The sequence below is a fragment of the Coregonus clupeaformis genome, chromosome 3, assembly GCF_020615455.1.
Source record: "Coregonus clupeaformis isolate EN_2021a chromosome 3, ASM2061545v1, whole genome shotgun sequence".
NCBI lineage: Eukaryota > Metazoa > Chordata > Actinopteri > Salmoniformes > Salmonidae > Coregonus > Coregonus clupeaformis.
The window spans coordinates 14,692,776-14,707,112 of NC_059194.1; the positions used below are offsets into that span (position 1 = coordinate 14,692,776).

At 42.1% G+C, this 14,337-nt stretch overlaps 1 protein-coding gene across 1 annotated transcript in view; it reads left to right on the top strand.

Annotated features, from left to right (window-relative positions):
- The window catches only part of LOC121538153 (ecto-NOX disulfide-thiol exchanger 2-like), a 248,638-nt gene that overhangs the window by 194,042 nt on the left and 40,259 nt on the right, over positions 1-14,337 (top strand). Inside the window, exons 8-10 of the mRNA XM_045207428.1 lie at positions 6,602-6,707; positions 12,213-12,415; positions 13,752-13,892. Coding sequence (XP_045063363.1) covers positions 6,602-6,707; positions 12,213-12,415; positions 13,752-13,892 — 450 coding nt within the window. The remainder of the gene's footprint in view (positions 1-6,601; positions 6,708-12,212; positions 12,416-13,751; positions 13,893-14,337) is intronic.

The following is a 14,337-nucleotide window of genomic DNA, read 5'->3' on the forward strand; positions in this document are numbered from 1 at the left end:
TCTTTTGCTAGCTACCGTCAATAACATGTCCCAACTAATGACGAGGTGTCTCCAGTTGTGTTAACAAATGACACAATCCACTTTCAAGCATATTATTTTACTGTCAATGTAATAAACACTAGCCTAAGCGCTAGGCTGAATGCTAGGCTAAACTCAGGCTCTCTACTTAGCTCAGTCCCAGAGTAGGCACTCCGGTCAGGTCCAGGTCCCAGCCACTCACCCATCTTTCCTCTGAAGGGAGTCCAGTCCGGTGAGTGCTCAGTATCACTGCCAGAAACAGGTAACTGTAGACTCACCCTTTATCTCAACTAGAGTACCGTGGTCCAGTATCTACTGTATGTATACAACACATCAACACACCAACACACCAACACATCAACACATAAACACATCAACACACCAACACATCAACACACTGAACTTTGTCAAATAGTGAGCAAATGACCAATATTCTGTTCAGTGCAAAATTGAGGTCATCCATTTTGAGATAGTCCCAGTCGGTATTAGCTAGAACGTCGCAGCCCCGCCCGCCTGTGGGAAAAACAACCTGCGGTTACCTAGGTTACCCCATTGGCTCACAGCAAAAACAACATTTACAAAAACGTCAATTACAAAACTACATTTAAGAAAAGTACATGTCTAAAGATTACTTTTCAACATTGCCTGCTCCCAAGCGTTCTCACTACTTAGAAAACCGTAATATTGTAGGGCTTCCCTCATGCCCCTTTTCACGATGCTGCTAGCAGCCACGTGAGCTAGCTACTGACCGGAACAAGTAATTAAGCTAGCCAAAACCAACAACACAAACAGACTACACAGCTACAAGTAGTGAGTGGAGTTACAAACGGACTGTACAAAACAAGCTCTATTTCCCGATGTGGGAACATTGCGAACCGTAGGTCAGGATTTTTTTCTGGTTGCATGTACTGTACATTAAACAACACAGCAACTTTTTGCCATGTTTTGTTATTTCTGTATAACAAAAAATTGACAGCGAAGTTGGCTCTTTTACACTGGGTGTCAATAGGATTTTGGGGGGGTTTTCCCCAATTTGTGGGTGTGGTCGTGGGGAATTCCTTATTATTACATGAATATCAACTCGGAGTGTACAAGGGTATTAATTCATTAAATTAAAGGTTATTAACTGATGAAACCTGCCAAGATTTGTTCTCTGTATTTTGTTTGTTACTTCCCATCCAACAACCGCTGCATTAATTACCACAAACACATTTTCCTCTTTAATGGAGGGTGCTCAAGTGTGGCGCTGCTGTCATTTGAGGGCCAAATGGGTAAGTTTGATCTGGGTAGAAATCTCTGAGGGTGTTAGTGTGTAAACAGCAGATTTGTTGTGTAATTAACAGCTAATCTCTGTCTCATAGCAACACTGAAAAGGTCACCATGGATCACAGGCTGGAGATGGTTAAGCTTTCCTTTGGAGATCCTAGTGCAGGAGATAGATTACAAACTAGTGGAACACATTCATTATAAACTCTTCATGCAGTTTGCCTGTGAAAGTGTGTACAGTGCCTTCAGAAAGTATTCATACCCCTTGACTTATTCCACATTTTGTTGTGTTACAGCCTGAATTCAAAATGGATTAAATATTTGTATTTTCTCACCCATCTACACACAATACCCCATAATGACAAAGTGCACACATGTTTTTAGACATTTTTGCAAATGTATTACAAATGAAATACAGAAATATTGAATTTACATAAGTATTCACACCCCTGAGTCAGTACATGTTAGAATCACCTTTGGCAGTGATTACAGATGTTAGTCTTTCTGGGTAAGTCTCTAAGAGCTTTGCACACCTGGATTGTACAATATTAGCATATTATTCTTTTTTAAATTCTTCAAGCTCTGTCAAGTTGGTTGTTGATCATTGCTAGACAGCCATTTTCAAGTCTTGTCATAGATTTTCAAGCTGATTTAGGTCCAAACTGTAGGGCACTCAGGAACATTCAATGTCGTCTTGGTAAGCAGTGCATATTTGGCCTTGTGTTTTAGGTTATTGTCCTGCTGAAAGGTGATTTTGTTTCCCAATGTCTGTTGGAAAGCAGACTGAACCAGGTTTTCCTCTAGGATTTTGCCTGTGCTTAGCTCTATTCCATTGCTTTTCATTTAAAAACACTCCCTAGTCCTTTCCGATGACAAGCATACAAATAACATGATGCAGCCACCGCCATGTTTGAAAATATGAAGAGTGGTACTCAGTGATGCGTTGTGTTGGATTTGTCCCAAACCTAATGCTTTATATTCAGGACATAAAGTACATTTCTTAGCCACATTTTTGGCAGTTTTACTTTGGTGCCTTATTGCAAACAGGATGCATGTTTTGGAATATTTTTATTCTGTACAGGCTTCCTTCTTTTCACTCTGTCATTTAGGTTAGTATTGTGGAGTAACTACAATGTTGTTGATCCAGCCTCCGGTTTCTGCTATCACATCCATGAAACTCTGTAACTGTTTTAAAGTCACCATTGGCCTCATGGTGTTAGGAAGGACGCCTGTATCTTTGTAGTGACTGGGTGTATTGATAAACCATCCAAAGTTTAATTAATAACTTCTCGATGCTCAAAGGGATATTCAATGTCTGCCAATAGGTGCCCTTCTTTGTAAGGCATTGGAAAACCTCCCAGGTCTTTGTTGTTGAATATGTGTTTTAAATTCACTGCTCAGCTGAGGGACTTTACAGATAATTGTATGTGTGGGGTACAGATATTAGGTAGTCATTCAAAAATCATGCTAAACACTATTATTGCACACAGTCCATGCAACTTATGTTACTTGTTAAGCACATTTTTACTTCTGGACTTATTTAGGCTTGCCAAAAAAAGGGAGTTGAAAATTGAAATGACTCAAGACATTTCAGCTTTTCATTTTTTAAATTAATTTCTTAAAAATGTCTACAAACATACAGTGGGGAAAAAAAGTATTTAGTCAGCCACCAATTGTGCAAGTTCTCCCACTTAAAAATATGAGAGAGGCCTGTAATTTTCATCATAGGTACACGTCAACTATGACAGACAAATTGAGGAAAAAAAATCCAGAAAATCACATTGTAGGATTTTTTATGAATTTATTTGCAAATGATGGTGGAAAATAAGTATTTGGTCACCTACAAACAAGCAAGATTTCTGGCTCTCACAGACCTGTAACTTCTTCTTTAAGAGGCTCCTCTGTCCTCCACTCGTTACCTGTATTAATGGCACCTGTTTGAACTTGTTATCAGTATAAAAGACACCTGTCCACAACCTCAAACAGTCACACTCCAAACTCCACTATGGCCAAGACCAAAGAGCTGTCAAAGGACACCAGAAACAAAATTGTAGACCTGCAGCAGGCTGGGAAGACTGAATCTGCAATAGGTAAGCAGCTTGGTTTGAAGAAATCAACTGTGGGAGCAATTATTAGGAAATGGAAGACATACAAGACCACTGATAATCTCCCTCGATCTGGGGCTCCACGCAAGATCTCACCCTGTGGGGTCAAAATGATCACAAGAACGGTGAGCAAAAATCCCAGAACCACACGGGGGGACCTAGTGAATGACCTGCAGAGAGCTGGGACCAAAGTAACAAAGCCTACCATCAGTAACACACTACGCCGCCAGGGACTCAAATCCTGCAGTGCAAGACGTGTCCCCCTGCTTAAGCCAGTACATGTCCAGGCCCGTCTGATGTTTGCTAGAGTGCATTTGGATGATCCAGAAGAGGATTGGGAGAATGTCATATGGTCAGATGAAACCAAAATATAACTTTTTGGTAAAAACTCAACTCGTTGTGTTTGGAGGACAAAGAATGCTGAGTTGCATCCAAAGAACACCATACCTACTGTGAAGCATGGGGGTGGAAACATCATGCTTTGGGGCTGTTTTTCTGCAAAGGGACCAGGACGACTGATCCGTGTAAAGGAAAGAATGAATGGGGCCATGTATCGTGAGATTTTGAGTGAAAACCTCCTTCCATCAGCAAGGGCATTGAAGATGAAACGTGGCTGGGTCTTTCAGCATGACAATGATCCCAAACACACCGCCCGGGCAACGAAGGAGTGGCTTCGTAATAAGCATTTCAAGGTCCTGGAGTGGCCTAGCCAGTCTCCAGATCTCAACCCCATAGAAAATCTTTGGAGGGAGTTGAAAGTCTGTGTTGCCCAGCGACAGCCCCAAAACATCACTGCTCTAGAGGAGATCTGCATGGAGGAATGGGCCAAAATACCAGAAACAGTGTGCGAAAACCTTGTGAAGACTTACAGAAAACGTTTGACCTGTGTCATTGCCAACAAAGGGTATATTACAAAGTATTGAGAAACTTTTGTTATTGACCAAATACTTATTTTCCACCATAATTTGCAAATAAATTCATTAAAAATCCTACAATGTGATTTTCTGGATTTTTTTTCCTCATTTTGTCTGTCATAGTTGACGTGTATCTATGATGAAAATTACAGGCCTCTCTCATCTTTTTAAGTGGGAGAACTTGCACAATTGGTGGCTGACTAAATACTTTTTTTCCCCACTGTAATTCCACTTCAAATAGCTGTTTTCAAATGTTGAGCTTACATTGCAAGTTCACATGTGAAAAACAATCACATGTAAAAATCCACATGTGAAAATCAAATTAGCAGTTTCACATGTAAGAAAACTCCACATTTACTCCAATGTTTGTAAACAAAGTAATTGTAAACAGACACTGTATAGCCTAAAACCATGGTTAAAACTATATATTTTGATATCATAGATGGTCAGTCCTTGCATCCATAGTATTGTCTGTGGATTTGAGTGTGGTTACATTTCTCCAGCCCCATACCTCAGCTTTTTACCGAAACGGGGGCGGAGGACACTTAATGTTTCAATTAAACGTTGCCACTTTAAACACCTTTAATAGTGTAATCGTGTTATTATATGGTGCAAACCTCTAGTGAGTGAGTTACTTTTATGCCATTAATATCAAGCAAAACTTTTGAAGTCAAGAAGAACATTCTTATTATTGCAAACAAAAATAATGATATTGAAAGCGAAACATAAACCCAAACATATCGATAGCAAAACAAAATATTGCATGGAAATAATGTTTAAATGTGAGAGCAAATGAATTGTTTTCAGTGAATTTTTTTTAAATGATAATGCAATTAAATAAAACACCTCCCTCTTTCCCCTATCTTTTGTTATGTTACCCTGGCCTTTGCTTTCTCTGCCTTTATTCCAGAAACATAGCACCCTGCATCCCATAGCTGGTTTGTCTCTGAAGCTAAGCAGGGTTGGCCCTGGTTAGTCCCTGGATGGGAGACCAGATGTAGCTGCAAGTGGTGGAAAAACATGTGAAACTTCACACGTGTCTGATTTGTGAAAAATTGACATTTAAAGAAGTCACGTGATTTTTTTCCTGACTTTTTTTTCTAAGGGAGGTGTGTGTATAGACCTCTGATATCACTCCTTAGTGTTCTCTGTGGTCAAATGTCATGGACAGGTGGTGAGCAGTTACGAATAGCGACGCTTTTACAACACAACTGCCAATGGAAGAGAGTTGTAATTGATGTAAACAAGTTTTGAATACTGTAACAAACTGAACGGCACATACTGTTCTTGACTGTGACTTTAAATTCACAGTTAGGATAATGTACACACACACACATCAATCTTCTATTGTTTTACTGGACATCATCTCTGTGGTCACCAGGGCCAATATTCTAGTGTTCTGCAGGACGTAATCTCTGTGGTCACCAGGGCCAATCTTCTAATGTTCAATTGGACATCATTTGAAAAAGGGGACAGAGTGGTGTGGTGGTCTAAGGCACTGCATCGCAGTGCTAGAAGTCTCACTACAGACCCGGGTTCGCTCACGGGCTGTATCACAATCAGCCGTGAGCGGGAGTCCCATAGGGAAGGTGCGTCGTCTGGTTTAGGGGAGGGTTTGGCCGGGGTAGGCTGTCATTGTAAATAATAAGTTGTTCTTAACTGACTTGCCTAGTTAAATAAAGGTAAACAAAAAATACATAATCTCTGTGGTGACCAGGGTGACTCTCAGACCTTAATCTATTCATTAGAGGAATATTAGAGCTATCTTATTGACAGGGAGTTTATTTATAGTGGCTGTGAAGGTCAATGTCTTTCGATGCTGCAGTGTGTGTGTGCGTGCATGCCGTGCGTGTAGAACATAACAGTAGACCTGAGAGACTGCAGGAGCTTCACTGTCTGTCTGTCTATCACAATCACAACACACACACATAGGCTGCTAGAAGCACAGTGGTCACATTCAGTATAATGGTTTTGGGCCCCGCAGCAGTTATGCTCATGTCTCAGACCTCTCTAGGGAACATCTTCTAGATGTGACAGAATTTGCTAGGAAATGGCAATAATGTAACAGCTCCACCTTGACTGTCCCAAAGTGCTGATCTGTAACTGGGCCAAAGACACACAGACAGACAGATAGCAGCACAGTGACCACAGTAGATCAGTTCAGGTCAGTATAGGACAATACTGTAGAGACAGACTGCTGCTCTCTATCTGCTGTCTCATCAGTGTAGAGACAGACTGCTGCTCTCTATCTACAGCAGGAACATCCAGTCATAATCCTGTTTTGTTGTTTCTCTCCAGGAGATCAGAAACATGCAGAATGAAGAGCTGATGGGGATCAGACGAGAGGAGGAGATGGAGATGTCTGACGATGACATGGAGGATAAACACGATCCTGACGACTCAGGTACACACACACATAGCACACACACACACACACACGCACACACACACACGTGCACACACACACTGTTTGAATGGATCCGTAACATTAGGCAGGATGGAGCCGGCCCGCTCATTAGGCAGGATGGAGCCGGCCCGCTCATTAGGCAGGATGGAGCCGGACCGATCATTAGGCAGGATTAGGCAGCCGCCTATGGCAGCAGATTGACGAGGGAGGCATTTTCTGAGCTAAACTGACCAAAACACACCTCCAACAACAACACATAAAACCTCACATAATTCTGCCCAAAAACAATGACAATTCCTCTCAACCCGTGACATATGGGCTTTTTAGCTGAGCGCTGATATCGCCCTGTGATAAACAATACCCACTTTGTCAAAGGCAGGGGAGCAAAATATTTAGCTTGTCCATTCCCAGCACGCCTCTCCAGGGTGCTGTTGGAGAGACGCATCTCTGTAGCGCTCCACCAACATTCCGTCAAAAAATAAATCTTACATAAATCATGTAGCAGATATAGCATATGGTAGAAATAGTTTTTTCTGTAGCCTACAGGGTGGAGATAAAATGTATGACAATGTATTGAGATGGACAGTTTTTACATCATACAGGTTTCAAATAACCTAACCTAAATGGCACCCAATCAAATAAAACATTAGCTGTCATGTAAAAAAAAATATGTATATATATATATCCTAAAAACAGTAAAGTAAAATGGACAATATGAAATGGACAATCATGCTACGCACAACTGCTGTCCAGGAGATTCACCCTGTGGGGTAAATTGTACTTCTGCAAAAAATACTTCTGTGTAAACACATTGCAAATAGGCTCGCGATAACTCCTGATAAAGTTGGGTAGCTGATATTCAGAACTTAAATAGCCAAATTGATTAGTCACAGGAATTGGGACTAATAAAACCAATGCAATGGCCTGTTTTACAAACGGTGGTCGTACCACATGGATGGGAATTCATAAAATTCCATTGTGGCCGACATGGTAGTCTACACCCCAGTAAGCACAAACCCACGTCTTTTTGACATATTTTTTTTGTGGTCTTTTTTTGTGTTTTACAAGCGGTAGGCTTACCACATAGATGGGCATTCAAAAAATTCAATTTCAGGCCACACTGTACTGTCACGATCGAGGTAAGGAGTAGACCAAGGCGCAGCGTGATGAACAAACATGACTTTAATTAGTTAAAGCACGAAACAAAACAAGAAACGACTCGTGACGTCCACGGTATCAATGACCGAACACGGAACAAAAACCCACAACCACAAAGGGAAAACATACAGTTTAAATATGGCTCCCAATCAGAGACAACCAGCCAACAGCTGACACTCGTTGCCTCTGATTGGGATTCACTCAGGCAAACATAGAATACAACAAACTAGAATGAACACCAACATAGAAATACACACATAGAAATGAACACACCCTGGCTCAACATAATGAGTCCCAGAGCCAGGGTGTGACATGTACGCTACACCTCAGTAAGCACGGACCGACGTCAACGCCTTTTTGACGTCTTTTTTTGTTGCCTTGATTTCCACATCCACGGACATTGGTTTTTGGTCCTGACCAAATCTGAACCAATCATAGACGTCTATGTTTGGTTCAGATTCGGTCCGGTCTGGATCTGCCAAACATAGACATTTATAAACTATGTATTTTCAACTTTCTTTCAGAACCATAAATTAACCTTATTTCATTGTCCGGAAAATAAATATTTTCAACGTCTGGAAAATACGTATTTTCAATGTCCAGAAAATATGTATTTTCACCTTTCATTCAGAACCTAAATTGAACCTAACTTCAACGTCTTTTAAATGTCATTTTGCTTACTGGGACTATTCTAGTTTTGTGGGGGGCGCCATTTTTTTTGTCTCGCCTAGGGTGGCAGAAAGGCAAGGACCGGCCCTGATTAGAGAGGAGTCGTCAGCTCATTCACTCTCTAAATTACCAAATTAAGTATAGTTTTCTCCAGACTGTCTGAGTGTGTGTGTTTATGAGAAATAGATATTGCACACAATTGGTAGACACTCTAACACTGTAGTTGGTAGACACTTTAACACTGTAGTTGATAGACACTTTAACACTGTAGTTGGTAGACACGCTAACACTGTAGTTGGTAGACACTTTAACACTGTAGTTGGTAGACACTTTAACACTGTAGTTGGTAGACACTTTAACACTGTAGTTGGTAGACACTTTAACACTGTAGTTGGTAGACATTCTAACTCTAGTTGGTGGAGACGTTAACACTGTAGTCCCGTGTAGCTCAGTTGGTGGAGCATGGCGTTTGCAACGCCAGGGATGTGGATTCAATTCCCACGGGGGGCCAGTATGAAAATGTGTACACTCACTAACTGTAAGTCGCTCTGGATAAGAGTGTCTACTAAAATGTAAAACAAATGTACAATGTAGACACTTTAACACTGTAGTTGGTAGACATTTTAACTCTAGTTGGTAGACACTGCAGGCTATAGCTCTCCTGACTGGAGATGTCAATCAATAATGTACATGTATCTATGATGTCAATCAACCAGTAACCCCTCCTCTATAGCACCTGGCTATGATGGTTTACAGTGAGAGGATTGATTCTAATAAAGCTGTGAATTGGGAGCTTTAACAGTGTGCGGGTCTTCTTGTACTATACTAGGATTTATACTAAACCTTAACGGTGAAATAACAGGTAATTTATCACTATAGAGCAGAGATGTCAAACTCATTCCACAGAGGGCCGATTGTCTGTGGGTATTTGGTTTTTCCTTTCAGTTAAGACCTAGACAACCAGGTGAGGGGAGTTCCTTACTAATTAGTGACTGTAATTCATCAATCAAGTACAAGGGAGGAGCAAAAACCAACAGACACTCAGCCCTCCGTGGAATGAGTTTGACATTACATTTACATTTTAGTCATTTAGCAGACGCTCTTATCCAGAGCGACTTACAGTTAGTTGACATCAGTGCTATAGAGGAATAGGAGTATCTGGGAAGTGATACCTGTCCTCTCTGAAATGATAATCATTCCACTCCAGCACCTCAGAATTACACATGAATGAGACTGACACTGCAGGCAGCTGACACTGTGAATGGACTGGTGTGGTGGAGATTATTCCCTGGCCTGCCTCTCTAAATGGGGATGCTCATAGTTACAGCTGGAACAAAGTGTGTGTGTGTGTGTGTGTGTGTGTGTGTGTGTGTGTGTGTGTGCTCATTTAGGGCTGTTCTGGGCACCACTGAAGTGCAATTAGGGTCGTCTTTACACAGAACATCCTGTTTATGTCTGCTGAGCCAACAGAGCTACTGATGTAAAACACATTGAAACAGACCATCATATACACCTGGACATTCAGATGACCCTCTGCTTCTCTCTAAAGCAGTTAGAGAGAGAAGGGAATGGAAGCAACGAGAGCAGGGCTAACTGCTACAATCAAGTCTCCTCTTCAAGTGCTTTTGAATTGTTGTGATCTCTGCCGGTTATGACCGCCTCCCTAATTTCTATGCAGATATATGCAAATGTTTTCATCAGCCTACCAGGTTTTGATTTCCACCTCTTTTCGTGTGCGACCTTGCTTATTAGAAAACACTAACAATCATTGTCAGAGGCTGTCACAATGTTGGAAGGGAACGCTGTGGAGAAGGGCACAGGATGTGGTGGGGGGACAGGTGTTGATGTGACACCCCATCATATTTACAGTAACAGTCTCCGTTCACACCTGCTAGGGCTCCCTGTAACCCAGGAGCAATCCTGTATAAGAAGCCTTGTCTCTGTGCTGTCAATCATGCAGACAGGTTGTCTGTTTAATCTATCGGCAGGCTGGAAGAAGAACACCTGTATTCTATTTTGAAGCCTTCAGCCCACCCAGTTTGTGTCGTTAAAGCTAATCGATGCTAATGGGAAAGTATCCTAAGCCCATTGATACAGTGCAGAGTGGGAATGGGTTGGTGCTTCTCCATTGATACAGTGCAGAGTGGGAATGGGTTGGTACTTCTCCATTGATACAGTGCAGAGTGGGAATGGGTTGGTGCTTCTCCATTGATACAGTGCAGAGTGGGAATGGGTTGGTGCTTCTCCATTGATACAGTGCAGAGTGGGAATGGGTTGGTTCTTCTCCATTGATACAGTGCAGAGTGGGAATGGGTTGGTGCTTCTCTCCTGTCAGCAGCCCTGTGCTGAGGTGCTGGCTCACACACACACACACACACACACACACACACACAGCAGGTCGATGAATCAGAGGTCTCTCTCTCAGCTCAAACATACATATAATGCCAGATTCAAAGCAGGCAGCTGGAGTCCCTTTGTGAGTTACACACACACACACACACACACACACACACACACACACACACACACACACACACACACACACACACACACACACACACACACACACACACACACACACACACACCCTATGCTGGGCCTCCGTCACACACTCACTCTCAGGTCTTATCTTCGCAGCTCAGCCACTCAAACACACCCTCTCATTACATCACACACATCCCCCTCCGACAGCTGTAGAGAACAGACTCTCCTATCAAAGGAACAGGGGATGAGTAGTTCTCATCACACTGTCTCTCCTGTCTGTTCAATAGGACAGGTTAGGATTTAATGAGTTGTTCTCATCACATTCTCTCCTGTCTGTTCAATAGGACAGGTTAGGATTGAATGAGTCATTCTCATTACATTCTCTCCTGTCTGTTCAATAGGACAGGTTAGGATTTAATGAGTAATTCTCATCACATTCTCTCCTGTCTGTTCAATAGGACAGGTTAGGATTTCATGAGTAATTCTCATCACATTCTCTCCTGTCTGTTCAATAGGGCAGGCTAGGATTTCATGAGTAATTCGCATCACATTCTCTCCTGTCTGTTCAATAGGACAGGTTAGGATTTCATGAGTAATTCTCATCACATTCTCTCCTGTCTGTTCAATAGGACAGGTTAGGATTTCATGAGTAATTCTCATCACATTCTCTCCTGTCTGTTCAATAGGACAGGTTAGGATTTCATGAGTAATTCTCATCACATTCTCTCCTGTCTGTTCAATAGGACAGGTTAGGATTTCATGAGTAATTCTCATCACATTCTCTCCTGTCTGTTCAATAGGACAGGTTAGGATTTCATGAGTAATTCTCATCACATTCTCTCCTGTCTGTTCAATAGGACAGGTTAGGATTTCATGAGTAATTCTCATCACATTCTCTCCTGTCTGTTCAATAGGGCAGGTTAGGATTTCAAAGCCTCCAGTATAGTTGTAGTATGTCCTCAGATCATCAGTACAGACATTTGAAGGCTGTCTGTACAGGACAATGTTATGATAGTTGTGATGTTCTGTCTCTCCTGTGTGTGTGTGTGTGTGTGTGTGTGTGTGTGTGTGTGTGTGTGTGTGTGTGTGTGTGTGTGTGTGTGTGTGTGTGTGTGTGTGTGTGTCGTCTGTGTCTGTGTGTGTGTGTGTGTGTGTGTGTGTGTGTGTGTGTGTGTGTGTGTGTGTGTCTAGGCCCTGTGGCCCAGGTGGAGGCCCTAAAGGAAGAGAATGACTCTCTGCGCTGTCAGCTGGATGCCTACAGGAACGAGGTGGAGCTACTGAAGCAGGAGCAGGGCAAGAACCAAGAACACACACCTCCACAACACAGTGAAGAGGACACCATCAGGCAGCAACAACTAACCTTTCTACAACAGGCACTACAGGGAATGCAGAAGGTACTACTTCTACCACACATACACAGTGGAGTTAACTTCTTGCAGCAGGTCCTACTTTGGATTTCTTTTAAGCAATTTCACAGGAATCTTTAACTTCCTGGTTCCATACAGATATTAAACCCCTGCAGATTCTGGCTTGTGAGACTCATAATCCATTGGTTTGGCTTCTTGGGGTGACTAGTCGTTTTGTGGAAAAGTGACTTTTAATAGAGGTGGATAGAGAACTGCCCTCCCAATCACACACACACACATACGCACGCACGCACACACACACACACACACAACACTGAGAAAGAGGGAGAGCGAGGGACAGGGCGAGAGAGAGGGACAGGGAGATAGAGAGGGATAGGGAGAGAGAGATGCAAGGTGAAAACGAGAGCAGCAGAGGGGTGCACTCTGAGAGTACGATGGATAGAGAGATAGAAAGAACAATAGAAAGACTTGACAGGAAGAGAGTCATTCTAGAATCTGATCAGTCTGCTGACCTAGACACTGTACATAAACTAATACCAGCTGGAGGGTTTTTCTAATAAAATCCCCTCAGAGAAAACAAACCATCATACTGTTGGTAAGATAAACAACCCTCAGGCAGGAAATATGTTTCTTCCATCACCTGCTGGGTCGTCAAATATCCTCAAGTAGTCAACGGTAGTAGTCATGCTCATATGAATAGACAGATGGTAATTACTTTTCCAACACACAAGTTTGAACATTTCCATGAAAATATAAAATGAATGGATTAAAAGACACAAATCAGATGCTTTTTATTGCTCTGTGCTAAATTGCGTTATCATGCGGGCTCTGGCGTATTACCATGTTAAATGTTGTCAGCAGGTGACTTGAGTCTGCCCAGGTTCTGCGAATTTCTTCCACTTGTGAGTCATGTAATAATACGTGCGTATTTCAGCCTAAACCCAACTGAGACTGTGATGGTTTTTTTATAAGATGAAATGGATAAGGAGAAAGGACTTTTCAGCTTCTACATGGTTCTGACCTGGAGAAGCAGAGACACTACATAGAGAAGCTATGAGCTAAAAGTTCCTTACTCGATGGTAAATCCTGAAACATAAGGGTTAGCATCGCTGGCTAACTTGGTTTCCTCTATGGAGCTGATGGATAAAGGGTTAATAACTAGCATGCGTCATATGCCTGTAGTAAGCGAGCATCTGTGGCTAACTGTGCCTTCTCTGTCTTAAGGGTTAGGTAGCATTTGTGGCTATCTGTGTCTTCTCTCTAAATATTAGTTAGCATATATAGCTAACTGTATCTCCTCTGTTTCAGAAGCTTAAAGGTGAGTTAGAATATTTGTCTCACTGTATGTCCTCTGTGTTTGCAGCAACTGCTGAAGATGTGTGAAGAAATGAAACAGAGGGAGGCGGAGCTGGAGAAGAGTGTGGAGGACAAACAGCAGCTTGAGAGCCAAGTACAGAGTCTCAAGGAAGGACTGGAGAGTCTGAAGAAAACACGCACACCACAGGTCAGTAACACATACACGCTCGCACGCACACAAACACACACACACACACACACACACACACACACACACACAAACACACTCACACATCCTACCATTGTGTTTTTATTTTACCTTGTTATTTTTGTATCACATTGTAATTGATTACTGTATTGTTGGGGTTAGAGCTTGCAAGAAAGGCATTTCACTGTACTTGTGCATCTGACACTTGAAACTTGTGTGAGACATTGCTAGATAATGTCAGTCATCTTGTAGTCATGTTCCCTGATACAATAGTAAACTGCCCCTCATTGTCTTATTGTAACCTCAGTTCTCTTTATCAACTAGTTTCTTTGTTTCCCTCTGAGAAAGAGGAGGGATGGGATGAAAGCTCTCAGTTAATAGAGAATAGTGTGTGTGGTTCATGAGTTTGGCTGGCTGTAAAGACTCCTGGGGTTTGAAATGCAAT